At 41.7% G+C, this 27641-nt stretch overlaps 1 protein-coding gene across 13 annotated transcripts in view; it reads left to right on the top strand.

The window, feature by feature from the left end:
• Positions 1-27641, top strand: part of nav2a (neuron navigator 2a) — a 1144654-nt gene that overhangs the window by 1013483 nt on the left and 103530 nt on the right. For 7 of the 13 annotated variants that reach the window (XM_087996268.1, XM_043705373.2, XM_087996264.1 and 4 more), the window contains 5 exons: positions 360-827; positions 4694-4759; positions 15100-15144; positions 22129-22289; positions 23548-23736. In XM_087996268.1, the coding sequence (XP_087852394.1) occupies positions 360-827; positions 4694-4759; positions 15100-15144; positions 22129-22289; positions 23548-23736 (929 nt within the window). The remainder of the gene's footprint in view (positions 1-359; positions 828-4693; positions 4760-15099; positions 15145-22128; positions 22290-23547; positions 23737-27641) is intronic. The other 6 variants (XM_087996269.1, XM_087996271.1, XM_087996265.1 and 3 more) reach the window with 3 other exon arrangements.

Consider the following 27641-nt stretch of genomic DNA (forward strand, 5'->3'; position numbering starts at 1 on the left):
ACTTTAACATTTGCACCTCACCATTATCGAGGTTAAATTACTTTGCTGAAAAGTCTTTCAGTTCATCTATCAGCACTTCATTAAAATAATAATGGACTGAGAGGATTAGGTATTATGTTCTGTCTAGACGTCAGGCAAAACTAGCATGTCTTTGAAAAAAGTACTTAATCATTTTAACAAAGGACTTTTGGAAAATGCCAAGAGTTATATTGGCACTTCTCAGCTGAGTTGTTCTATAAACTGAATTTTTTTCCGCACTCTGTGTGCCTCCAGGTGTTTTTACGAGAGAAACAATAGCACATTGTTGCAGAAATTAAAGCTATCACTTATCTTTCTCTTTTGCGTTTTTTTAAAAACAGACTGTTCGGGGTCAAGCCAAGCACTAAGCAAGCTCCTGTCACAACAACTGAAAACATGAAGAACTCCACAGTCATTTCCAATCCTCATGCCACCATGAACCAGCAGAACAGTTTGGACTCTCCTCCATCCTGTTTAGGCAGTGGAGGCAGCAGCCCACTCTACAACAAGACGACAGACATGATACAATCGCCCCTGGCCTCCAGTCCAGCATCAGTCCATTCCACAAATTCAAATGGTGCGCCATGGGGCGTCAGTCAGAGCAGCTCCTCCACCATAAGTAAAGATGGTCCTGGCTATCAGTCAGTCAACAGTCTACACACCAGCTGTGAATCCATTGACATCTCCCTAAGCAGTGGGGGTGGTCTAAGTCATCACAACTCAACTAGTGGCTTGGTCCCTTCTTCCAAAGAAGATTGTCTTACTCCCTTTGTGAGGACTAACAGCATTAAGACAGCTATGTCTGAGAGGTAGGAAACACATGGTATATCTTTTTAAAACTTTATAGATTAGCAGCTGTCCTATTTTTACAAATGAACTCAATCAATGTCCTTATTAATGGGATTGTCATTCATGACAGCCTCGCAATTCATGTGGTGGTTTTAGGAAGGTGGAATGCTTGATGAATTTGCCCAATAGGTCATTTATTTACATCATATGTCTACTTAGTGTGTCTCTTGAGTTGTCTTTTTCCTTTTTCCTATTTAATTTCCTTTAGTAAAAGTTTTATTTGCTCAATTTTTATTCACTCATTTTGTAATATATTTGAGACATGAGTTTATCTCAGCTTCCCTCATGCTTTGAAATGAAATTTAAACTTTTTTGGGTGATAGCTGTTGGACAGATTGAGGCAGTGATGATAACCCTGACCCACTGCATAGTCTTCCCTGAAAATCTGTGTCATGGAGAATTTGAGAAGGAGTGCCATTGATTGAGGATAAATTGAAAAGATTGGACTTAAGGTTTGACACCGGGCAGCACAGTGGCACAGTGGTTAGCACTGTTGCCTCACAGTGCCAGAGACCTGGGTTCAATTCCCGCCTCGGACTACTGTCTGTGTGGAGTTTGCACGTTCTCCCCGTGTCTGCGTGGGTTTCCTCCGGGTGCTCCGGTTTCCTCCCACAGTCCAAAGATGTGCAGGTCAGGTGAATTGGCCATGCTAAATTGCCTGTAGTGTTAGGTAAGGGGTAAATGTAGGGGAATGGGTGGGTTACGCTTCGGCGGGTCAGTGTGGACTTGTTGGGCCGAAGGGCCTGTTTCCACACTGTAATCTAATCTAATCTAATCTAAGATGAGAAATTTGTGGGTGTAAGCAGTGGGAGAGCATCAGGAGAAAACAATAATAAATAGACTCAATGAAGTCTCAAGGAATTAATCCTCAGGATGAAAAATTATTTCTTGTTACTGTGCCACCCAGGATGACTTGCATGCCATGAGAAATATGATGCTAAACTTAGACACTAGAGGATTCACATCAATTCAGTTTTTGGCAGGTACTACTCAATAAATGCATGCCTGAACACCAACTTCAGTGTTAACCCAATGCCAATGACATTGGGATATAGATTTGTCCTGTAAAAAAGATCAAAAAGCTTTTAGACATGGTAGTCAATTCACCATTTCCCACTTTGGGCTACAGACCAACAGTTAATTTATACCCCATTATTTTGTGCTTGCTAGCTTTTAAATCCCCTTAAGGCAAATGGTTACAAGGAGTCTGAGATTATTGCATTTTCTTAAGAGTAAATTTTGACTTGCAACTTAGTTAATGCATAGTAGGCCAACAGACTATCATGATCAATATAAATAAAAATCTTGCATCAATCACATATCCATAGTGATGCATCTCTGAAAGATATCACACCTCCATAGCAGATATGGATGAACAAACATTCCTCAGTTGAGTGCTATCTGTTAAGTTAGATATGTTAAGGAGTTTGAATGTCTAGTTGACTGAATCAAACTTATAATACATCAATTGGGCAGTGACAAGTCTAAACATTTAATTGGTTCATGTTTTAAATGCTACCATATTCAGTCCAAAAAGTGGATGGGATTATCTGCTCCTGGAGTTGACAAGTGTGGAGGAAGGAAGGGTCTTCATTAGACAGGAGAGTGATATATCCAAACTGTACCACCTTCCCATCGCCAGTGGAATGAGAATCTTGTGGGAAGGCCTGTGGTCGACCATCCTTCCCCCTCCATCACCAGTCGATGCCCATAACTGACTGGTGAAGGATGACTTAATGTTCTTAGTCACCACTGTTGTGATTGACCCAGCTGCGGTTACCACATGGTGTCGCTGATTGCTGCTGCCCTGTGGGAGGGATAGGGCGAAATGTTCTCTCAATCAAAGGCAGTCAAAGTCTCATTGAGTGATTAGACATTAGGCAGATGTATACCAGCTGGGGGGGGGGAGTTGTTGCTCACCAACACACAAACGCCACCCTCCCATTCCCACATCCCATAACTCCAGGAAACCCGAGTCCCAGATAAGTCATGAAGAAGCCATTCAGCCCATCATGTCTGCACCTGCTGTCCCAATAGGTATTACTCTTTTCCCCATAACCTACACACACATTGTTTCTATTCAAATAAAGATCCATTGCCCTCTTGGCTGTCTCAGCTGAGCCTGCCTGCTCCATATTTATAGACAGTGCATTTGAGACCCCAACCACCCATTGTGTGAAAATGGGACACATCTCATCACAAGCCCCCACTGCTTCACACATCATCCTTTTTATTTATTCACCTGGGCATTGCTGGTTGGACCAGTGTTCAATGTACATTCAATAGTCCATAATTGCTCTTTGAGAAAATGATGGTGAGCTGCCTTGTTGAACCGCACAGTCCATGTGCAAGAGGAAGACCCACAGTCCTACACCAATCCACCATCCTGGCATTTGGAGGATGGGATGGAATGGAGTGGGGGGGAGATGTTGTACCAGCAGCAGCCACAGTCTGTTCATGACGCTGTTATGTGCAAGAGTCCTCTGATTGGCCACAAGCTCTCACTGACCCCTCCACCCTGAAGGTCTTGATTCCGAGCAAAGGCTTTGCTGGTGCCCTCACAAATGCCTGATTGGTGTGTGTCTCAGCAGAAACAGCAGCATAGCAGTCTCACCAACTCTCCCAACAGGCAGGCCAGACCCCCAGTGTGCCTCAACAACACTGCGTCACCATCAAAAAAAATCATCAGATCCAGTCAGTAGCCTTAACACTGATTTTACCTAATGGCTTTGTATGTGTAAAACCGCTATTTTCAACAGGATTATGCATGTGTCTGAGGAATTTGTAAGCCTGCTGACCTTAACTCTGATTAAAAATGTTCACACAGTATCGCTGGATCAAAATCCTGGAACTCCCTCCCTGACAGCATTGAGCAAATGCTCATTATAAATGGACCACACTAATTCCAAATGGCAGCTCACCACAGCACTTGATGAGCCAATTGGCCTCCTCTTCATCATAACATTTCTGTGATTCTGCAATTCTCCAGAGCAATTGTGGATGGGCAAAAAAGTCAGCCCTCCTGTGATGCCCATGTCCCAGGAATTAAATTTAAAAATTACCCTGACTGAAAATGTTTTCCTTCATACTGGTCTGTTGCTTCCTCTGCTCCTGAGATTATATTTCCACAGGGCTCCCAAACTTGTTGACTTGTTTAACTGAGCTTATTTTCCAACTTTTCTACAGCTTGAAGCATTTCACTTTACAGCCTGTGATAAGTAAGAGGCTGCCCATTGTTGAGCCACTAAGCCCACCCAACCTCACCTGAGTGTTACTGTACAGCAGCCCTCCATGCCCACTGGTCTTTCACCCCACTGCTGCCAGATGAGCAGCTTCATCCTACCCATCCTACCCTGCCAGATCTCAGCTCTCTGTCTTTTGCCAGTCTCTGGAGCAACTCACTTGCGCAATTACGTTCCCATCTCTTGGTGGTGCCAAGCTGTTGCCCAATTCCCCATATCTACCATCTCTTGGCTCTATACATCACTGTTTATGTGCTATCATTCTTTGAACAATCCAGAATGATCATTGCATTTAACAAGTTCCACATGAGTCACAACTTCTGTCCATTAATTACTTGTTTCTAAGTTTACTATATTTTCCCTTTTCAGTAGTTTATAGAAATAATTTTCTGATCTGTTGTGACATTGTAGTGTTGAAATTGGAAATTTTAACTGAACCAAATGTCTAATTTTGCTGTTGGATGTAGATATAATTATTCTTGGATCTGCTAATATTGTTTATCTTTTCTCATTTCTTTCTTTCCTATGTGATAATCTATCTTTTCTTCTTTGTTCTTCCCTTCACTGCTTGGTTCCATCCATAGCCCTCTCTCTTCCCCTACTGCTAGTCCCAAATTCAACAGAAATACATTACCAAGGAAGCAAGACAGGTAATATTAATAATCAGACAAATAGTTTGGTTGAAAGTGTCCGTGGTTTCAAGGACCATCTGTGTTCATCATTAACGCCTTGGCAAACCTGCTCCCAATGTTCTAAAATTTTGTGTTGTGTTTTATTTGAGCAATAGTGTTTCTTAAATGGTGTGTTGGCTTTTAAAACAAACATCAAGATTAGGATCCCCCATACTTGAAATGAAAAGACCATCATAACCTTTATGTACGAATTGTTCCTCTAAGTGTAGATTTGAGTAGAACTCAAATAAATATTTGACACTTTAAATAAACCTTGTCTTAAATGCAAAATAGTTTGAAAGTGGCACACGTGAGATTCCCTTATGACTCAACCGGGAAATAAAAGGCAGAATGTTCCCAATTCTGGTCCCATCTTCACTAAATTTGCCAGGTAGGTCAGGATTATTTTAGTTTTGGTTCCAGTCTTCTTTGGTTAGGGATAAGGCCAAGTCAATACTTGTTCCTTCTCGGGTGATCGTAATCCTGTGACTTTGACTGGAAAAGTGAAATGATGATTGCGTTTGGTCATGAATCATTCAGGACGCTAGCATTTACTGGGCTGATAACTAGAAAACAAATCATGCAGCATGCAAGAGTGACTGAACCATGGAGATTTACTTGAGGATAAGTGAGTGCATTTAGAAAAGCAAAGTAAATGGAAGGGAGGAGCAAAGGGTGGAATGGCAGTGATTCGTGAAGGGAGTGATGGTACAAACACTAATTGCCTTTGTTTTAAGATATGACATTTAAAAATAATTAACATTATTGCTGCTGACAACAAATTGTGCCTGTATTTGTACATTTGTGATCTGGAATACTTAACACATATTAATTGCTCCCTGATATTTTAACAGTAAACATTCTTATCAGAAAAAAAAATGGAATCAAATCAAATCAAATTGACGTGTTCCAACAAATTATTCTCCTTAATCCTAAAATTAATCTCAGCTGATCCTTGATACATGGTCCACCCGTATCCAAGGTTTTGGTCAATAGCATGTCTCAATGGTACAGTGGTGTGGAAACACATGTCCATGTACTGATGGGAATTGCCAAGAGTACATTCTGCTTCACAGGAAAAATAACCTTTTTCATTTAAAAATTGAAACTTATCAAAATGGAAGTATTTGTGAATTATCCTGTCAACAAGTTGAAGCTTCAGGTCCTCTTATATTCTAAAAGTTCAGAAGGCTGAGAGAATATGTTTGCAATGTTTGAACTTGGGAAAGATTATTTTAACTGTTGAAAATGTGTTGCTGGAAAAGCGCAGCAGGTCAGGCAGCATCCAAGGAACAGGAGAATCAACGTTTCGGGCATAAGCCCTTCAACAGGAATGAGGAAGGTGTGCCCAAGCAGGCTAAGATAAAAGGTAGGGAGGAGGGACTTGGGGGAGGGGCGTTGGAAATGCGATAGGTGGAAGGAGGTCAAGGTGAGGGTGATAGGCCGGAGTGGGGTGGGAGCGGAGAGGTCAGGAAGAAGATTGCAGGTTAGGAAGGTGGTGCTGAGTTCGAGGGATTTGACTGAGACAAGGTGGGGGGAGGGGAAATGAGGAAACTGGAGAAATCTGAGTTCATCCCTTGTGGTTGGAGGGTTCCTAGGCGGAAGATGAGGCGCTCTTCCTCCAACCGTCGTGTTGCTATGGTCTGGCGATGGAGGAGTCCAAGGACCTGCATGTCCTTGGTGGAGTGGGAGGGGGAGTTGAAGTGTTGAGCCACGGGGTGGTTGGGTTGGTTGGTCCAGGTGTCCCAGAGGTGTTCTCTGAACCGTTCCGCAACCAGTAACACATTTTCAGCTCTGATCTCCAGCATCTGCAGACCTCACTTTCTCCTCAAAGATTATTTTAAGGCCAAAGAGCTTTATATTTATTTAATATTAATTGGAATCCTCTGCATCCATTTTCTTGTCCACACTTTCCACCTCTACTTATAGAGTAATAGAAATGTACAGCATGGAACAGACCCTTCGGTCCAACCTGTCCATGCCAACCAGATATCCCAACCCAATCTAGTACCACCTGCCAGCACCTGGCCCATATCCCTCCAAACCCTTCCTAATCATGTACCCATCCAAATGCCTTTTAAATGTTGCAATTGTACCAGCCTCCACCACTTCCTCTGGCAGCTCATTCCATACACGTACCACCCTCTGTGTGAAAAAGTTGCCTTTTACGTCTCTTTTATATCTTTCCCCTCTCACCATAAACCTATGCCCTCTTGTCCTGGACTCCCCCACCACAGGGAAAAGACTTTGTCTATTTATCCTCTCCATGCCCCTCATAATTTTGTAAACCTCTATAAGGTCAGCCCTCAGCCACCAACGCTCCAGGGAAAACAGCCCCAGCCTGTTCAGCCTCTCCCTGTAGCTCAAATCCTCCAACCCTGGCAACATCCTTGTAAGTCTTTTCTGAACCCTTTCAAGTTTCACAACATCTTTCCGATAGGAAGGAGACCGGAATTGCACGAAATATTCCAACAGTGGCCTAACCATTGTCCTGTACAGCCGCAACATGACCTCCCAACTCCTGTACTCAATACTCTGACCAATAAAGGAAAGCATACCAAACACCTTCACTATCCTATCTACCTGCAACTCCACTTTCAAGGAGCTATGAACCTGCACTCCAAGGTCTCTTTGTTCAGCAACACTCCCTAGGACCTTACCATTAAGTGTATAAATCCTGCTAAGATTTGCTTTCCCAAAATGCAGCACATCGCATTTATCTGAATTAAACTCCATCTTCCACTCCTCAGCCCATTGGCCCAAGGTCCTGTTGTAATCTGAGGTAACCCTCTTCACTGTCCACTACACCTCCAATTTTGTGTCATCTGCAAACTTACTAACTATACCTCTTATGCTCACATCCAAATCATTTCTGTAAATGACGAAAAGTCGTGGACCCAGCACCGATCCTTGTGGCACTCCATTGGTCACAGGCCTCCAGTCTGAAAAACAGCCCTCCACAACCACCCTCTGTCTTCTACTTTTGAGCCAGTTGTGTATCCAAATGGCCAGTTCCCTTTGTATTCCGTAAGATCTAATCTTGTGAACCAGTCTCCAATGGGGAACCTTGTCGAACACCTTACTGAAGTCCATATAGCTCGCATCTACCACTCTGCCCTCATCAATCCTCTTTGTTACTTCTTCAAAAAACTCAATCAAGTTTGTGAGACATGATTTCCCACTCACAAAGCCATGTTGACTATCCCTAATCAGTCCTTGCCTTTCCAAATATATGTACATCCTGTCCCTCAGGATTCCCTCCAACAACTTGCCCACTAACGACAATGGGCTCACTGGTCTATAGTTCCCTGGCTTGTCCTTATCACCTTCCTTAAACAGTGGCACCACATTAGCCAACCTCCAGTCTTCTGGCACCTCACCTGTGACTATCGATGAAATAAATATCTCAGCGAGAGGCCCAGCAATCACTTGCCTAGCTTCCCACAGAGATCTAGGGTACGCCTGATCAGGTCCTGGGGATTTATCCACCTTTATGTGTTTCAAGACATCCAACACTTCCTCCTCTATAATTTTGACATTTTTCAAGATGTCACCATATTTCCCTACATTCTCTATCTTCCATGTCCTTTTCCACAGTAAATACTGATGCAAAATACTCGTTTAGTATCTCCCCCATTTTCTGTGGCTCCACACAAAGGCTGCCTTGCTTATCTTTGAGGGGCCCTATTCTCTCCCTCGTTACCCTTTTGTCCTTAATGTATTTATAAAAACTCTTCGTATTCTCCTTAATTCTGTTTGCCAAAGCTATCTCATGTCCCCTTTTTGCCCTCCTGATTTCCCTCTTAAGTATACTCCTACTGCCTTTATAATCTTCTAAGGATTCACTTGATCTATCCTGTCTATACCTGACATATGCTTCCTTCTTTTTCTTAACCAAACCCTCAATTTTTAGTCATCCAGCATTCCCTATATCAGCCTTTCCTTTCACCTTGACAGGAATATACATTCTCTGGACTCTCGTTATCTAATTTCTGAAGGCTGCCCATTTTCCAGCTGTCCCTTTACCTGCGAACATCTGCCCCCTACCAGCTTTTGAAAGTCCTTGCCTAATACCGTCAAAATTAGCCTTCCTCCAATTTAGAACTTCAACTTTTAGACCTGGTCTATCCTTTTCCATCACTATTTTAAAACTAATAGAATTATGGTCGCTGGCCCCAAAGTGCTCCCCCACTAACACCTCACTCATCTGCCCTGCCTTCTTTCCCAAGAATAGGTTAAGTTTTGCACATTCTCTGGTAGGAACATCCACGCACTGAATGAGGAAATTTTCTTGTACACACTTAACAAATTCCTCCCCATCTAAACTCTTAACTCTATGGCAGTCCCAGTCTGTGCTTGGAAAGTTAAAATCCCCTACCATAACCCCCCTATTATTCTTACAGAGAGTTGAGATCTCCTTACAAATTTGTTTTCAATTTCCTGCTGACTGTTAGGGGGTCTATAATACACACTGTGACAAAATAAAGACACACTACGTTAGTGCTGTTGCTGTGTGATTAGTTGCTAGGTCCTTCTCTTCACCCTGGCCTTTCACTTCTGATTGTTATTCTCAGCAATGGTCAAGGTGAGATTTTGGAACTTGGTGTGCCATGCACTCTTGGCACAAACCAGCACTTCCATCTCATTCCAAATACTTTTCTATTTGCCATTCCTCATTTATCGTTGAGTTGCTCTGTTTTGCTGATGCTTCAAAGAGAAATGGTAATCATATGGTTTACCTGTACATCAGCTAACAGTTTAAAATTTCCATATGATATTTTTGTGTCAACAATTCTCTCTCACCTGCATAAGATGTTATTTTCCATTTTTTTTAAGGATCTAAAGGTATTTTACCGGGGCAACGTTTTCACACAGAGGGTGGTACGTTTATGTAATGAGCTGCCAGAGAAAGTGGTGGAGACTGGTATAATTGCAATGTTTAAAAGGCATTTGGATGAGTATATGAATAGGAAGGGTTTGGAGGAACATGGGCCAGGTGCTGTCAGGTGGGACTAGATTGGGTTGAGATATCTGGTCGGCATGGATGGGTTGGACCAAAGTGTCTGTTTCCATGCTATACATCTCTATGACTCTATGTTCGCTACCTTTGTTATTAACAAGGAAGGTAAATGTGTAGAGCTGAAGAACAGACTATTTTAATTAAAATAATATTACATGAAAATATGTGGTTTAATTGTCACACAATATTTTTGCATTGTGTCTTAATTAACAAGTGAAACAGCACAAGGGGAGTGGTGGTGATTTGGTAATTTTACTGGGCTAGTAATCTGGAGATCCAGACCATAGGGGTTTAAATCTTGTCAAGAATTAAAGTCACATTTAATTGTTATAATGAACCAATCTGGTTTACAAATATCTCTTCGGGATGGAAATCTGCCACCCTTCCTTGGTCAGACCCACGTATGACTCCAGACCCACAGTAATGTGGTTAACTTTTAATTTCTCTGCAGTCAGTTAAAGATGGGAAATAAATTCAAATCCCAGGAAAAAGAATTATTAACCAGATTCTTTCCAATTGTGGTCGTGCCCCTTTCAATTTTGCAACAGCTTTGTGCCACTGCCTTCTATTTCAGGAAGAAATATTAACCAACAGGCACTGTAACTAATTAAACATAATTTACTCAAATCTTATTTTAAATGACAAAAGATCATCAAATGTCACTGAGCCATATAATCTTAGAATATTGATGGAGTAGCAGCATGTTTTACACTTATGTAAAAGAAGGAAGCATATGTAAGGTATAGACAGGACAGATAGATTGAATCCTTATAAGAGTATAAAGCAAATAGGAGTATACTTAAGAGGGAAATGGGAAATCAGGAGGGCAAAAAGGGGACATGAGATAGCTTTGGCAAATAGAATTAAGGAGAATCCAAAGAGTTTTTACAAATACATTAAGGACAAAAGGGTAACTAGGGAGAGAATAGGACCTCTCAAAGATCAGAAAGGACGCCTTTGTGTGGAGCTGCAGAAGATGGGGAGATACTAAAATGAGTATTTTGCATCAGTATTTACTGCGGAAAAGGATATGGAAGATATAGACTGTAAGGAAATAGATGGTGACAACTTGCAAAATGTTCAGATTACAAAGGAGGAAGTGCTGGATGTCTTGAAACGGGTAAAGGTGGATAAATACCCAGGACCCGATCAGGTGTACTCTAGAACTCTGTGGGAAGCAAGGGAAGTGACTGCTGTGCCTCTTGCTGAGATATTTGTATCATCAATAGTCACAGATGTGGTGCCGGAAGACTGGAGGTTGGCTAACGTGGTGCCACTGTTTAAGAAGGGTGGTAAGGACAAGCCAGGGAACTATAGATCAGTGAGCTTGACATCGGTGGCGGGCAAGTTGTTGGAGGGAATCCTGAGGGAATCCTGAGGGTACATATATTTGGAAAGGCAAGGACTGATTAGGGATAGTCAACATGGTTTTGTGCGTGGAAAATCATGTCTCACAAAATTGATTGAGGTTTTTCAAGAAGTAATAAAGAAGATTGATGAGGGCAGGGCAGTAGATGTGATCTATATGGACTTCAGTAAGGCGTTCGACAAGGTTCCCCATGGGAGACTGATTAGCAAGGTTAGATCTCACGGAATACAGTGAGAACTAGCCATTTGGACACAGAACTGGCTCAAAGGTGGAAGAGAGAGGGTGGTAGTGGAGGGTTGTTTTTCAGACTGGAGGCCTGTGACCAGTGGAGTGCCACAAGGGTCGGCGCTGGGTCCTCTACTTTTTGTCATTTAAATAAATGATTTGGATGCGAGCACAAGAGGTACAGTTAGTACGTTTGCAGATGACACCAAAATTGGAGGTGTAGTGGACAGTGAAGAGGGTTACCTCAGATTACAACAGGATCTTGACAAGATGGGCCAAAGGGCTGAGAAGTGGCAGATGGAGTTTAATTCAGATAAATGCGAGGTGCTGCATTTTGGGAAAGCAAATCATTTAATGGTAAGGTCCTAGGGAGTGTTGCTGAACAAAGAGACCTTGGAGTGCAGGTTCATAGCTCCTTGAAAGTTGAGTCGCCGGTAGATAGGATAGTGAAGAAGACGTTTGGTATGCTTTCCTTTATTGGATTATTGAGTACAGGAGTTGGGAGGTCATGTTGCGGCTGTACAGGACATTGGTTAGGCCACTGTTGGAATATTGCATGCAATTCTGGTCTCCTTCCTATCGGAAAGATGTTGTGAAACTTGAAAGGGTCCAGGAAAGATTTACAAGGATGTTGCCAGGGTTGGAGGCTTTGAGCTATAGGGAGAGGCTGAACAGGCTGGGGCTGTTTTCCCTGGAGTGTCGGAGGCTGAGGGATGACCTTATCGAGGTTTACAAAATTATGAGGGGCATGGATAGGGTAAATAGGAAAAGTCTTTTCCCGTGGTGGGGGAGTCCAGAACTAGAGGGCATAGTTTTAAGGTGAGAGGGGAAAGGTATAAAAGAGACGTAAAGGGCAACTTTTTCACACAGAGGGTGATACGTGTATGGAATGAGCTGCCAGAGGAAGTGGTGGAGACTGGTACAATTGCAACATTTAAGAGGCATTTGGATGGGTGTACGAATAGGAAGGGTTTGGAGGGATATGGGCCGGGTGCTGGCTGGTGGTAATAGATTGGGTTTGGATATTTGGTCAGCATGGAAGGGTTGGACCAAAGGGTCTGTTTCCCTGCTGTACACCTCTATGACTCTATAATGCCTGAATTATCTATATGTGCAATCACACTAGTATTCTTTTGTGTAAATTGCTTATCAATGGCATACCAACATTTAGCCACATCAGAGCAGATGCATTGTCAATTTTAAAGTTGGGTTTGTGTGTCTGAGTCGAGAAATGTGTTGTATAAGTGTGTAACATATGTGTTAATGTGTTATATGTATCTGTGCAGTGTATATGTGTGTGTTTGCATATGTAATTGGTATGTGGTGTGAGGTGTACGTGTATCTGGGGATGTGAGCAGTGTATGAGTATGTGTTTGCCTATGTGTAGAAAGCATGCTATATTGTGTGAGTTGTCTGTGAATATGTGTATGTGTAGTCTGTTGTGTGGGAGAGAGCAATGTAGTAGGTGTGCTTATTTGTGTGTATGCAATATTTGTGTATTGTCAGTAGACTGTTTGTGTGTTATTTTTGTGTATGTACTATTTCTTAATGGTGACTCGCCATATACACTCATGTATAGGTTGATCTCATGTATAAGTCCACCCCTTATTTTGGCCAAAAGATCTGGTATTTTTCATATACATTATGTATATGTCAACCCTCATTTCTCAGGGGTCTCTTCCTGACCATATATGCAGCGTTAAAGAGCATGAGTTGCACATTTTTGATTCAAGTACAGTACCTACATTATCACATGTTACGCACACCATTTATGCAGCATGATTTTCAAATTTTTAAGTTGAATGTTGATATATATATATATATATATATATATAGTTTATATTTATTTATGTAATATTTCTATACATATATTTGACCTGTGCATATAAATATCCACATAACTTATGGTAGCCCTCGACCTTGACTTCCTGCTGTTGCCTCAGTTTCTTGGAAGTAGGTGTTGTGTGTGCAGTTGTGCTCTGTACTTATTGTAAAACTCCCCCAAATTCAATAATGGCCATACTTCTTTTCATTTTGTTGTTTATTATTTTATGTAGCGATCTGGCTCTTCTTTGTCCATTTTTTGACTTATGCCAAGCAGGAATTTCATCTCCTCGAATACAACACCTCACGTATAAGTCAACCCCTAATTTCAGCTGAAGACAATGGTCTTCAAAACTCTATCTATACACGAGTATATACGGTATTTATACACCATCAATTAATCTTTTAAACTTGAGGCAGGTCCAAATGATTCAGAGGTAACATCCATTAGATATTGGTTTAATGTTTTGAATAAATCTGTACTGTGCCTCCATGGATTGCTTAAGAGAAATATGCCAATATGTAAATCTCCAAAAATCAGGGGGTATTTTCCTCAGTACAGTCAGGTGCTTGCTGAAGATGTGTTGCTCTGTGTTTGAACACACACCATTAACACTGATTGCAACCAAGAACTGTTTGGTGCAATGCTTTATAGACCGTGTGGAGAAAAAAGATTATCACTGCCACAGACAAGAAAAATGAAGCCCAGAATGCCTAACCCTAAATCATATCAAAATATCTTATCCTGAATTGAAAATATACATGTTAAATATTGCCAGAAATATGTTTCCTTCATTGTACAAGAGGTGACTCCACTGTGTAGTTTATATCAAACAGCAGCTTGATTATTACCATACTTCAAGATGTCAGTTGGATTAACTAGATGGATAGAGTGCTGTTTGTATGACTAGATTCCCTACAGTGTGGGGGAATAGGCCCTTTAGCCCAATAAGTCCACACTGATCCTCCAGAGAGTAACCCACTTCGCTCTGACTAATGCACTTAACGCTATGGGCGATTTAGAATTGTCAATTCACCTAACCTGCACATCTTTGGACTGTGGGAAGAAACCAGAGCGCCCAGAGCAAATGTGCAAACCCCCACAGAGATAGTCACCCAAGGCTGGAATTGAACCTGGGATCCTGGTGTTGTGAGACAGCAGTGCTAACCACTGTGCCACCCTAAAGTACATTTGCTGCTTCCTAATAAAGTGATAATGTGAGTACAAAACATCACCAATGAATTAAACAATGCAAATCCAGTGACTTATATCAGCCAACACACCTAATAATGTACAAAACATTTGTTTCTGTTAGTAATAATGGAAGATAATTCAATGAAGTACGATGCCAGAAATCTGAAATAGAAACAGAAAATTCTGCTGGAAATATTTGGCAAGTTTGGGATCATCTGCGGGGAGAGAAAGGGAGTTAGGTCAGACACTGGCAGACCTGCTGAATATTTTCAGTGTTTTCTGAAGTTAGCTCTATATATCACATTGCGAATGAAAGAAAAGTGTTGGAATTATTAGTTTTTAATAAGCAGTCAGTAGATGCTTGCTCATAGTCTTTGCATTTTAAATTTGTGAGACTAGGGACCAATTTAAAGTACAGTCTCTGTATTTGCTTTATCACAGATCTGCTAGTTACGCGGAAAGTTTTGGCATAAATGTTTTTCACGTCATTAACTTTGTCTCCAGGTACAAACTGCCATTTTGTTTTCTGATATTGAACAAATGTCATTGGCGAGGATTTCAGTTTTGGTTACATGTTGACGTTTAAGACCTTACATGTTTGAATACATGGTGTTTGAATACATATCTTGCTGTCTGTTAACTTTCCAACTGGTACTTTTCTTAGCTGTCTTCTCACTTTCCTACAGTGACCCGCAGCTTGATAGGAATACCTTGCCTAAGAAGGGATTCAGGTATTGGTACTTCCCTCATAAGTAATTGCTTTTTGTATCGCTGGCATCAGGCACCATGTAAATATGGCAGTGCGAGTCCATTTTCGTTTGTGCTAGCATCTCACTGTCTTTCTTTTACCACTTTTTTGCTTTTTTGTGCGAGTACATAGCTTGAACTTTGGAATGTTTTGGAATATGACGTGACCGCGGCTTTCGCTGGACTGGCTGTTGTGAGCATGAATGCTAGTGCTTTTGCAAAAATGTCTGATGGCTGTAAGTCATGTATGATGAGTCTGGTTTTTGTGTGCATCGTTTCCTGCCTCCCCTCCCCTTAATTCTTCATTGCCAAGTTTCCTTCTAGGCCAGTGAAGGCAAGGGATAAAACTATTGACAGCGGCAATTCAAGCTTTGGGTTCACAGCAGAATCAATGCATCGTTAATGGTGGCACCAAGGAGCATTTTACTCAGAAGAACCAAAGTCGGGTCTGTCTACTTCTTGGCCACAACTGCAGGCTGGGGCTATTTCTGGCAGCAGGCCCTGGTCTTGTTGGTAATGCGTCAGTCTGAGAGATCTCTCAGACATTGCTTTGTTCATTCGGTTAGGGAGAGTGGGCAGCTCTTTGAGGCTACGGGGAGAGAGGCTGTTATTGCTCTGGCAGGAGGCCACAGGTAGAGGTTGCCAAGAGGTTAGGCAACACACGAGGATAACTCCACCAGGAGGTGTCCTTTTGAAGACGTATGAAATAGTGTAAAGTTAACCCCTCCACAGGCTAACTGAGAGGTCTCTTGGCTGGCTGCAGTGAGACAGCTCCAACAGGAGGCGCCATCGTGCTGTAGAAGGTCATGGTTCTGGATGGGTTAATGTTCATTTTGCATTTGGCTCCACCCATTCTCCTGATGTGACAGACAATGTCTGGGCGGAGACACAGATTTGTACTCTAGCTTTCAGCGGGAGCAGATGGATCTGGACCAGCTCTCTAAAGGTACTAGTTATTATACCGAACAAATATAGTTGTACGGATTTTATCATGGTTTTTGTTAGACAGATTTTAAATCAGTAAAGAGAATCAAGAGCTATGGGCAATAGGCAAGAAAGTGATAGTGAGGATTATCAGATCAGCCATTGAATGGTATAGCAGACTTGCTGGGTTGAATGGCCGACCTCCTACATCTTCCGATCTATGGCTATCTAAGAACAGAGCCTATCCTGTAGCTACTCCACAGTGATGCATCCCTTATCACCAATCTCTAGAAAGGCTCAATATAAAGTAAAGACAACAAAGGCTCGTTGGCAGCAAACTTCCTCAAACAACCATTACTCAGTACACGGCTGGTCACAGGGGCAATAGCAGAAGGTACCAGGAGTGTCATCTGGAAAATGGCACATGTAGAATCCTCATGCCAACCTCCTGTTGAGGAGAATGTTCATATGCTATCCACATGCACAGTCAGCCCACAAAGGGCAAGTTATCAGACATCAGAGCAGGAGTATGGGAATTGAACCCACAGTGTAGGTATCTCTCTGCATTGCACTTTTGCCCTTGGATGCTGCCTGAACTGCTGTGCTCTTCCAGCACCACTAATCCAGAATTGCAAACAAGGTACCCAGCCAACTGACCTATGTTAAACAGGCTTGCAGATTGCAATGGAGAAGTCCCGATGACTTGTTGGGTACATATTTAAGGTAGACAGAGAGACTTTGCACCACTCAGCTGTTTTTCGGTGGTAGGTCTCTCCCACGTCATTTCGAGAAGCATGGTATTGCATAGACTTATAGATACTTACAGCGGAAAAGGAGGCCAGTCAGCACATCATTTTTACACTCATCAACAAAGATCTGACTGCACTAATCCCATTGTTCAGGAATTTTTCCAACATCTTGGATGGCAATCCGAATGAAAGAGTTAACTATCCTTATTTAGTCACAAAAGATTGCTGTATCATTTACAGATAGTGCTGTTAGCCTCATGGGCATTTTTACCCATCAGGGCGAAAGTGAGGACTGCAGATGCTGGAGATTACAGTCGAGAGTGTGGTGCTGGAAAAGCACAGCAGGTCAGGCAGCATCCGAGGAGAAGGAGAATCGACGATTCGGGCAAAAGCTCTTCATCATTTTTACCCATCAGTCTGGCGCACTGTTTTCACATGGACATGTACAGTATTGTAAAATTATGATAAGGCCACTGTTGGAGTACTGTGTACAGTTCTGGTCACTTGGCTGTAGGAAGGATGTTTTTAAACTGGAAGAGTGGAAAAAAGATTTGCAAGGATGTTATTGACTCTGGAGGGTTTGAGTTATAAGGAAACGCTGGATAGGCTGGGATTTTATTCCCTTGAGCGTAGGAGGCCAAGGGATGACTATGGTGATTGTAATGAGGTCAGCCAGGTAGACATAATAGAATGAACTCCGTGATTGGGGCTGTTAACCTGGCCCAGTCAGGGAGTCCTGGCTGACAGGGGTGTCAGAGGTTCTGTTCAATCAGGGAGCTGGCTCTGAGGGAGCTGGATCAGTGTCAAGGACTCTCCATATATTAATGAAGGGAGACTTGGTGATGAGATACCGGCCTCTGTGGAGTTAATTCAGTAACCTCATCGAGGTTTATAAAATCATGAGGGGCATAGATAAGCTGAATAGCTAGGATCTTTTCCCTAGGGTAGAGGAGTCCAAAACTGGAGAGCATAGGTTTAAGCTAAGAAGGGAAAAATTTAACAAGGACCTAAGGGGCAACTTTTTCACACAGAAAGTAGTGTGGACATTGAATGAGCTGCCGGGGAGGTGATAGAGGTGAGTACAGTTACAACATTTAAAAGACATTTGGACAGGTAGATGAATAAGAACACTTTAGAGGGATGTAGGTCAAATGTAGCTGAAAAATGTGTTGCTGGAAAATTGGGATTCATTCAGTTAAATAAATCTGGTTGTCATGGATGAGTTGCGCTGAAGTGTCTTGTTTCCAAACTGTACAACTCCTTGACTCTCAAAGGACTAACATTACATGTCATAAAACAACTTTGAAATGCATTGTGCTGATTCCATCACTTGTAGTGAATGGTGAAATGTGACAAATCCATTCATTTTATTGCAATGTAAGTCATTAATCTCTAAATCTTTTGCATGGGAGATACCGGCTGCATCATTATGTGTTCTAATTCTTTTGACTATTCCCATTTCCATTTGCATGCTGCACGATGCAAAGTCTGAAAATATTTGTGTGCACAATGAATTATTACTTGCATTGTTCTTAGCAACCTGCCATTTGTCACAGCAACAACTTGTATTTATAAATTGCCTTTAGATGACACCTTTACCATTGTAAAACATGTCAAGTCACTTCACAGGAGCAAAGCTTTGACACTAAGTGACATAAGGAAATATGAGGAGGTGAACAATAAGTTGGCTGTGTAGTTTTTGGATAATTTTAAAAGGTGTGGAGAGGTTCAAGGACAGTTTCCCAGAGTGTCAGAACTTGCTCCTGACAGTACATCCACCAAGTTAAATTTGCAGTCATATAAGGAGCTGGTCTGTATGTGAGCAGCAGAATGTAAGTGACTCCTCGGTCTCTGTTTGGACAAACTTCACAGGAACGTCTACATTTGAAGTGCAATGCATGATGGTTACTGCTTTGCGCTCCACTGGCCTCTCTCCACTCTCAACAATCTAGGCTTTGTAGGTTCAGTATTCCTGAGCTGCAAACCTTGTTCTCCGTTGAACCAGATGCCATTTAGATGAAGATCAAATAAGAGTGGGTGACCTTTACCCTTTTGGAATCTTATAACCATACTGTACAGAAGATGCTCTTTGGCCCATTGCAACTGCACTGACAAAAGCTACTGTAACTCTACACTGGTCCTCGTATCCTGCCATAGCTTTGTATGTTATGGCACTTGAAGTGCTTATCGAAGTACTTTTTAAAGGTTGTGACGTTTCCTGCCTCAGCTACCCTCCCAGGCAGTAGACTCTAGACAATCACCACCTTCTGGGTGAAAACAATTTACCACAGATCACTTCCTAAACCCCCTGGCTTTCACCCTAAAATGTTGCCCACTTGCGAAGCCATTGAGTAGGCATTAACTCAATAATGGAAAGATCCAACTCGTGCAATCCTTCCTTGTTACCCAGATAATAAACTAGTCAGCTTTTTTGACAACTGGGAGGACCGCCAATGTGGGGATGTTGGGGGGGGGGGGAGGGGGGGAAGGGGAGGTATATCAAGTCAAGGTGCTTAACTGGCCATTAATTTACCTTTTTACTGAAATTAATTAATGTGGGACTGAGAAAGAAGGAGTAGGAGCATGAATGAGAAAACTGGAAATACTGAAAGCACATACATCTTTGCAGCACACTTCCAAAACCTGGCTGTTTCTATTGTTTGACATTCACTCTATGCTCCTCATCCAGTTGAAATAGAAAATGAGAAACTTGCTTTGTGTTTGACACCTCGAAGGTGTGACAGAGCACCGCAGTTCTCCTCAGTACACCTCTTGGCAACAATGAAATAGAACTCGCGTTCAAACAATCTACACAGCGAGAAAAATTCTCCTTCAAAGAAACATTTAAAGATTTAAGTATGCTCAAATGGTTAATCTGTTGTAAAAACAAACATTTATTCAGCAAATGCAGTGGCATTTCCTTTAATAAACTGATAAATTGTCACCCAAAAACTGAACAAGCCCTCTGCTGAGTTAAGTGTTTCTGTAGCTTTTGAAACTCAGCCAAGCATTCAACATAGATAGAGCTATCAAGTCAAGCCATTTTCAATACAAACTATTGAAACTGTGGGAATAGATAATGCTTTTTTTTTGTTTCTAAATGACAACAGGTGTCACCAATCAAACAGTCTAGGAGCACAGGGCTGTGTTCTTTTTCTAAGCAAATGCTGCTGAAGGTTTCTTTTATACGTTAAAAGCAGTCTGGACATTTAGGGTCTCTTCAGATCAATATAGTCAAGTTCTCAGGCAGTGATTTCTTCAGTTTTTAAATGAATCCCATTATTTTTCTCAATGAAAAAGCCATTTGAGCCAATCCCAACACGTAAACAATGCTAGTTAATGTTGTAGTTAGTTGATAATTTCAGGGCAGAGCTCTATAATGAATCACTTCAGATTAAAAGCATCTGCATCAAAGTACAGATTTTTAAAGTTGTTAAAGCATCAAACACATGGCTGTCAGAAAATTTCAACACCACTTGGTGACCACGAACCCTCCAACAACATGTTTTCTTTTTGGGCTTTCAAAATGCACACTGGGGCACAGAAACACAACGGGAGTGATTGGGGGAAAATTCTCATTTCCTTTCAGTCATTGAAGTGTAATCCCAACCTCATAAGAGGTGTCTTTCACACAATCCCAGCAGCCCCCCCCCCCCCCTCCACAACCCATCACACAGCCAGCCATGCAGAAATAGTTTGTGGCTAGAAAGGTCCTGCATCATCAATATCCCCAGCCAAAAGGGACTAGCTTTTGCGTGTTCCCGAACTCAATTCCACCTCCTACAAGACAGAATAACTCAGCCCTTTTCTGGTATTTAATGTTTCTCCATTTCATGCACTTTTGTACATTCCATAATTGAAATGTGCAGCCGTTCCATAATATAGAACCTAAGGAGATTATGCTTAAAGCAGCAATTATCTTTCAGTGCTCAGGTTTACGGGAAAGTTCTTATAGCTTTATCTGTGGACAACTTATCCATTTAGATTTAGGTTACTTACAATGTGGAAACAGGCCCTTCGGCCCAACAAGTCCACACCGACTCTCCGAAGAGCAGCCCACCCAGACCCATTCATTTACCCCTTCACCTAACACTATGGGCAATTTAGCATGGCCAATTCACCTAACCTGCACATCTTTTGACTGTGGGAGGAAACCGGAGCACTTGGAAGAAACCCATGCAGACACGAGGAGAATGTGCAAATGCCACGCAGACAGTTGCCTGAGGCGGGAATTGAACCCGGATCTCTGGCGCTGTGAGGCAGCAGTACTAACCACCGTGCCGCCCACTGTTAAATAAATGTCATTTATTGGATGGGGGACAGAGCATTGAAATTGCTCATGACAAAGATTAATTACAATTGAACCCACAAAGCCGATTATTGAATCATTTACTTCTAAACTGTGATTGAGTTGCTCTTATTGATATGAGATTTTTGCATATACTGGATTGTGCTTTACCCCTGCACTGTTAATCTTGATGAACTGTTTCACCTATTGCAGTGAGTATTAGAGAAGGCTCATTTGACCCAATGCATATGTATGAACTCTTTGTGAAGGCATATTCCATTACATCGCTCGCTTTGCATATCCTTGTATCTAGTTCTCTTTGATTTGGCAAGAAATTCTGAGGTGATGTTCACGAGCAAATGTAATGTGCCAAATGGCATATTGCATTGGTTCTTGGCTCTCAGGCACAGTCTACAGTGGAAATAGCCCAGAATTTCAGTTGATCAGTGCTTTTGCTTGTGAACATGAGAGGTTTTATTGTTGCATCTTTCATTGCCAAATTTACACTCAAAAAGTGCTGGAGTACTTATTAAAATACTCGGCAACTGGGAAGTTGCCTAGTAAACACATAAAGTAATGCTCAAGCATTCAAAGCTAAGACAATGCAATAATCACCAGCTCGTTTCACATGCTGTGTCAAATGTATTTGTGTACCCAAATTTAAATGTTAAATCCGAACCAATTAAAGGGAGCGGGAAAATGAAGATTCAGGCATTTTAGATTAAGTCCTGCACCCCTTCTCAGTGACAAATGGGACAGTGTTACAAAACATTTACTTTGGAAGTGAAAATATTCTGCATGTTATTTGTTGAAAACTTAACTACAAAGTGATATCTAATTACCTCTGCATGTTTTAAAACAATACCAGTGTTTCTCTTTTAATCCTCATTTTCTGCTTTATCCTGCGATTAAAAATGGAAGCTGAAGCGAAAACATTTCAAGTGACAAAAATTTTATAATTTGAGTCTGAGCACATGATCTTATGAAGTTGCTTGATGTTTCTGCAGGTACACTCCGTCATCTCAACTGCAAAGTAATGAGGAGACAAAGGAGTGGCTGCGTTCGCACTCTGCTGTAGGACTACAGGAGAATATCAACAATTCGCCATTTTCGCCAGGATCTAGTATCACGTCACCCTCCGCAACGAGGTTTAACTTTTCCCAACTAGGTGAGGTTTCAATCCAGAAGTTGGCTTGTCTATTTGGCTTACATCTGAAGTCATCTCTCCAAATACTGGTGAAGCTACATCCGTGAATGTGCTAAATTACGGCCACCCCACATTCCTGTGAAATTAATACCAGAAAGGTTCAACATACTGTATGAAATCAACTTCAGAAGAATTGTTCATTCTACCCAATTATCTCCCTTAGCAATCTTTCATTGACTGCAGCTCAAATAGGTCACAGAGTTTAGAGAAAAGAGACAGGTCTTCCGACACATCATTTCCTCTGGTATGCTGGTGACTAGCTGTATAATCTGTTCTAGTCATTACTGCCCTGTAATCTTCAAAGGGTTCAGAACAGTGAGATAGCAACATCACAGAATCACAGAATTGGGGCAGAAAGAGGCTGTTCAGCCCATCTGCCCGCACTGCCTCATTAAACAAGCATAATTAACTAATCAGAAGTGGGTACTGGAGATTAGAATCAAGATTAGAGTGGTACTGGAAAAGCACAGCAGGTCAGGCAGCATCCGAGGAGGAGCATCAGTAATTAGTGCTAATGCCCTGCTTTTCTCCATTTTACCATTGCTGACTATTTCTGTTCAAATAATCATCCAGTGCCCCTCTTGAATGCCTCAATTGACTCCATCACATTTTCAGGCAGTGCATTCCACACCCTGACTCCTGCATGTGTGAAAAACATTTTTGTTTCTTTGCACATTAGTTTAAATCTATACTCTCTCCTTTTCTTCTGCAGGGCGGGAAATCTTGTCTCTACCCTGCTCAGCCCACTCATGAATTTAAAAAACCTAGCTCAGATCTGTCAGTCTTTGGCTCTCCAAGGAGAACAGTCTCAGTTTCTTCAGTCTATCCTCTTAAGTGAAGTTTCTCACTCCTGGAACTATTTCTGAAAATCACTCCTACACTTTATCACCAATGTATTCACATCTGTTGTATAATGTAATGCCCGCAACAGTACTCCAGCTGAGGTCGAACAAGTATCTTACACAAGTTCAATGTCACCTCCTTGCTCTTCTACTCTGCTAAGGAAGATAATGCACAATATCATTATTACATCTAGACAGCACAGTATACATGCAAAAGTATATCAAAAATGGAAAATTCTCAACACTATTACTTTCCACAATTGACAGTCCAGTTTTTGAGAAGTGATTTAAATCTCAGCGAGATCTAGCAGAGTCACATTGAGAAGAATTCTTTGTTGAATTTGCTGAATTTCACAACTCAGCTTTCTTTTCAACAGCGAGTCCAACTACAGCCACCCAGATGAGCCTGTCAAATCCCAGCATGCTACGCTGTCACAGTGTGTCCAACCAAGATGGGTCATATGATCCATACAGCGATTCCAGGTTCCGGAACAGTTCTATGTCCCTGGATGAAAAGCACAGGACTATGAGTCGTTCCGGATCATTCCGCGATGGATTTGAGGAAGGTTAGCAATGGAGGCATTGAATTCTACATGTGATACTAAATGTTAGCCATGAGGGGATGTTTAAAGTTAATCTGACAGATACAACTTATACATGAGGAACAAGAGCAGGCTAATTGGATCTTTGAACCTGCTCCATCATTCAGTAAGATCAAGGCTGATCTGTTTTTAATCTCAACTCCACATTCCTGCCTATCCATTGATAATCTTTCCTCCCCTTGGACAAGAATCTACCAATATCGGCCTTAAAAATATTTAAAAGATGTGCCTTCACAGCTTTTTGAGGGAGGGAATTCCAAAGACACTCAAACTTCTGAGACTGAGAGATGTTTTTTCCTCATCTTTGTTTTAAATGGGTGACCCCTAATGCTGAAACTCTGACCCCGGGTTCTAGATTGTCCTACAAGAGGAAACATCCTTTCCACTATCAGCCGGTCAAATCTCCTCAGGAGTTTGTATGTTTCCTTTGAGACACCTCTAACTCTTCAAAACTCCAGAGGATACAGGCCGAGCTTGTCTAGTCTTGCCACACATTTCAGGCATTCGTCTAGTAAACCTTTTCTGAACTGCTTCCAACACTTTTAACATCCTTCCATAAATACAGTGACCAGTACTAGACACAGTACTCCAGATGGAGAACATTAGAACTGCAGATGCTGGAGATCAGAGTCGAGAGCGTTGTGCTGGAATGACACAGCAGGTCAGGCAACGTCCGAGTAGCAGGAGAATCGACGTTTCAGGCATAAGCCATCATCAGGGCTTCTACCTGAAATGTCGATTCTATTGCTCCTCGGATGCTGCCTGACCTGCTGTGTACCACACTATCGACACAGTACTCCAGATCCAGTTTCACCAATGTCCCACATAACTGAAACATATACTTACATTCTGTTCCCCTTGCAATAAAATAAAGCTTTCCTCATTATTTCAAGTCATCCACATTTTGTTTCATGCTGTGTCAAATGATGTAATTGTAGAGGTAAGAAGAAAGGTACATTCAGTCTAAAGCACTCAGGCATTTTGAGGGGAGATGAGAATATAGAATTTGGAATTGGAAACCCTAAACAGATCAGCCATGATCTTATTGGTGGCCATGATGTGAAGGAGCTGATGTTGGACTAGGGTGGACAAAGTTAAAACTCACACAACGCCAGTTTATAGTCCAACAGATAGCAGTACCTGACAAAGGAGCAGCAATTCAAAAACTTGTACTTCCAAATAAACCTTTTGGACTATAACCTGGCATTGTGTGAGTTTTAACCATGATCTTATTGAATAGAGAAGCAGGCTTGAAGGGTTGAATGGCCCACTCCTACCCTCAATTCGTATGTTTGGATGTGTACTCTTCAATTTAAATGGGAATTCTTTATTTTGAATGTTGAATTCCAGCGTTCAGGAAACCTGACATTTCAAACAGAAGTTACTATTTGGATAACTCCTGAAGGTCTTGCCAGAAAGTCCAGTCAATGAAAGAATTTCTGTTTTAGAACAGTGGCATTATTCTGATGTACAATCCCAACATAACCACTTGAACTTTTAAAAGTAATGTATCAAAAATTTAGGTCTCAAAAATGAAAATTCACAATGCAATTTTTGGAGCATATGAGAAAGATGGAAAGGTAAATAAAGCATTTATTTTGAGGAAAAGCAAATGACTGAAAATCTGAAATAAAAATTAGACAGTGTTGGAGAAACCCAGCAAACCTGGCAGCTTCTTTGGAGAGAGAAACAGTGTGTGAGACAGTCTGATCAGAAACTGACCCTCCGTTCTGAAGAACACTCATATTAAACTCGAATATTAGCTTTGCTTTCTCTCCCCACTGATGCTGCCACATCTGCTGAGTGCTCCAGCACTTTCTGTTTTTGAATTGAAAGATTTATTTCTCCAAAGCTGTGAATTCTCTGGAATGACTACCATGTCGCGTGTACCTACGTTAACAATTCACCTTTTTTTACAAATGCTGCCCATATTCACGTAGAGATGCTTTACTTTATTCTTCCCATTCTCTCAATCTTTGACCTTATTTGGGATGTGACGGCCCAAAAATATTATCGCTAGACTATTAATCTGGAGACTGAGGTATTGTTCTGGGGACCTGAGTTGAATCCCATTGTGGCAGATATTGGAACTAGAATTCAATTTTTAAAAATCTGGAATTAAGAGTCTGGTGAAACCATTGCTGATTATCAGGAAAGTCCCATCTGGTTCTTTAATATCCTTGAGGGAAGGAATTATCTAGTCTGGCCTACGTGCGACTCCAGACTCACAGCAATGTGGCTGACTCTAAACTGCTCTCTGGGCAATTAGGGGTGGACACTAAGTGCTCGCCTGGCCAGTGACGCCGAGATCCTGTGAATGAATAAAAGAGAACCTTACTGGTGTACTCCTACGTTTGTACACTCTGTCCTTCCAGCCATGTGTGGTTGTCAATACTCAAATGGTTACCTTGCTTTGTGACCTTGTCATTTCCTATTACTTTACCATCTCGTCCCTCACATGGTCCTTTCCCATGGCATGGTTCAGTGTAAAGCCCTCTTTACCACCTTAATTAAATGAATCATCAGGATACAGGTCCCAGCACAGTTCAAATGATATCCTTGCCAATTGCAGAGAGTCCCACTTGCCCCAGTACTGACTTCAATGCTCCATGAAGCAAAATTCATTTGTACATTAGCCTTCAAGCTATGCCGTATTTCTCTGGTCTTATTTACCCTATGCCAATTTATCCATGTCTGGTATGTCTTCTGTTCAGAATGCTAGGCGAAAGTGGGTACTGCAGATGCTGGAGATTAGAGTCAAGATTAGAGTAGTGCTGGAAAAGTACAGCAGGTCAGGCAGCATCTGAGGAGCAGGACAATTAACATTTCAGGCAAAAGCCATTCATCAGGAAAGACCTGCTGTTTTACTCCACCACTCTATGTTTTTGTTTCTGATCTCCAGCATCCACTGTGCTTTGATTTTATCACAACATCACTTACCTTGCCATCTTTATTTTGTGTTAATTCATTTATTTTTCTTAGTTAATTTATAATAAATAAACCCTACCATGACAAGACAGCTTTATTTCTCTTTAGTAGTAAGTTGTTAATCCTTAACTGTGAGTGACGACGAAGGAGCACTGCTCCGAAAGCTTGTGATGTTAAATAAACCTGTTAGACTATAACCTGGTGTCATGTGACTTCTGACAATTACTAGATACTGAGGAAAAGGCAGAAATAGAAACATTTGTTTATCCCTCTGCACCCAAGTTCTCATTCCTGATGAAGGGCTCCTGCCCAAAATGTGATTTTCCTGCTCCTCGGATGCTGCCTGACCTGCTGTGCTTTTCCAGCACCACTCTAATCTTGACCCAAGTTCCCAACTACACATCCAGTACTGTAATTAACACTTATGGCACCAGTTAATTTCAAGCTGATTGACTGATAACTGCCACTGCCTGAAAACTCCTCATTTATCTAGGCTTTTTAAAAATTAATTCACGGGGCATAGGTGACCCTGACTGGGCCAGCATTTATTGCCATCCCTAGTTACCCTTGAGAAAGGGGTGGTGAGCTGCCTTCTTGATGTGCTGCAGTCTCTTTGGTGTAGGAACACCCACAGTGTTGTTAAGGAGGGAGTTCCTGGACTTTGACTCTGCAACTGTGTGGACGAAGAGCCAAAATTATTCCAAGTCAACTGGTGTATGGATTGGAGGGGAATCTGTCTATGGTGGTGACTATGTCTCTGCTGCCCTTGTCCTTCAAGGTTTTGTAGGAAATGGTTTGGAAGGGACTGTTGAAATACTATCAAAAAGTTGTTACAATATATCTCATATTCAAGTGTTTATTTTTTGCCCTGATGTGCATAAACACACTTCTGACTTGTGCTTTGTATATTGGTGAATGGGCATTAAGGAATCAGGAGATGA

Source organism: Chiloscyllium plagiosum, unplaced genomic scaffold (assembly GCF_037043375.1).
Source record: "Chiloscyllium plagiosum isolate Xiang-an unplaced genomic scaffold, Cpla_swu_hap1 HiC_scaffold_18, whole genome shotgun sequence".
Taxonomy (NCBI): Eukaryota; Metazoa; Chordata; class Chondrichthyes; order Orectolobiformes; family Hemiscylliidae; genus Chiloscyllium; species Chiloscyllium plagiosum.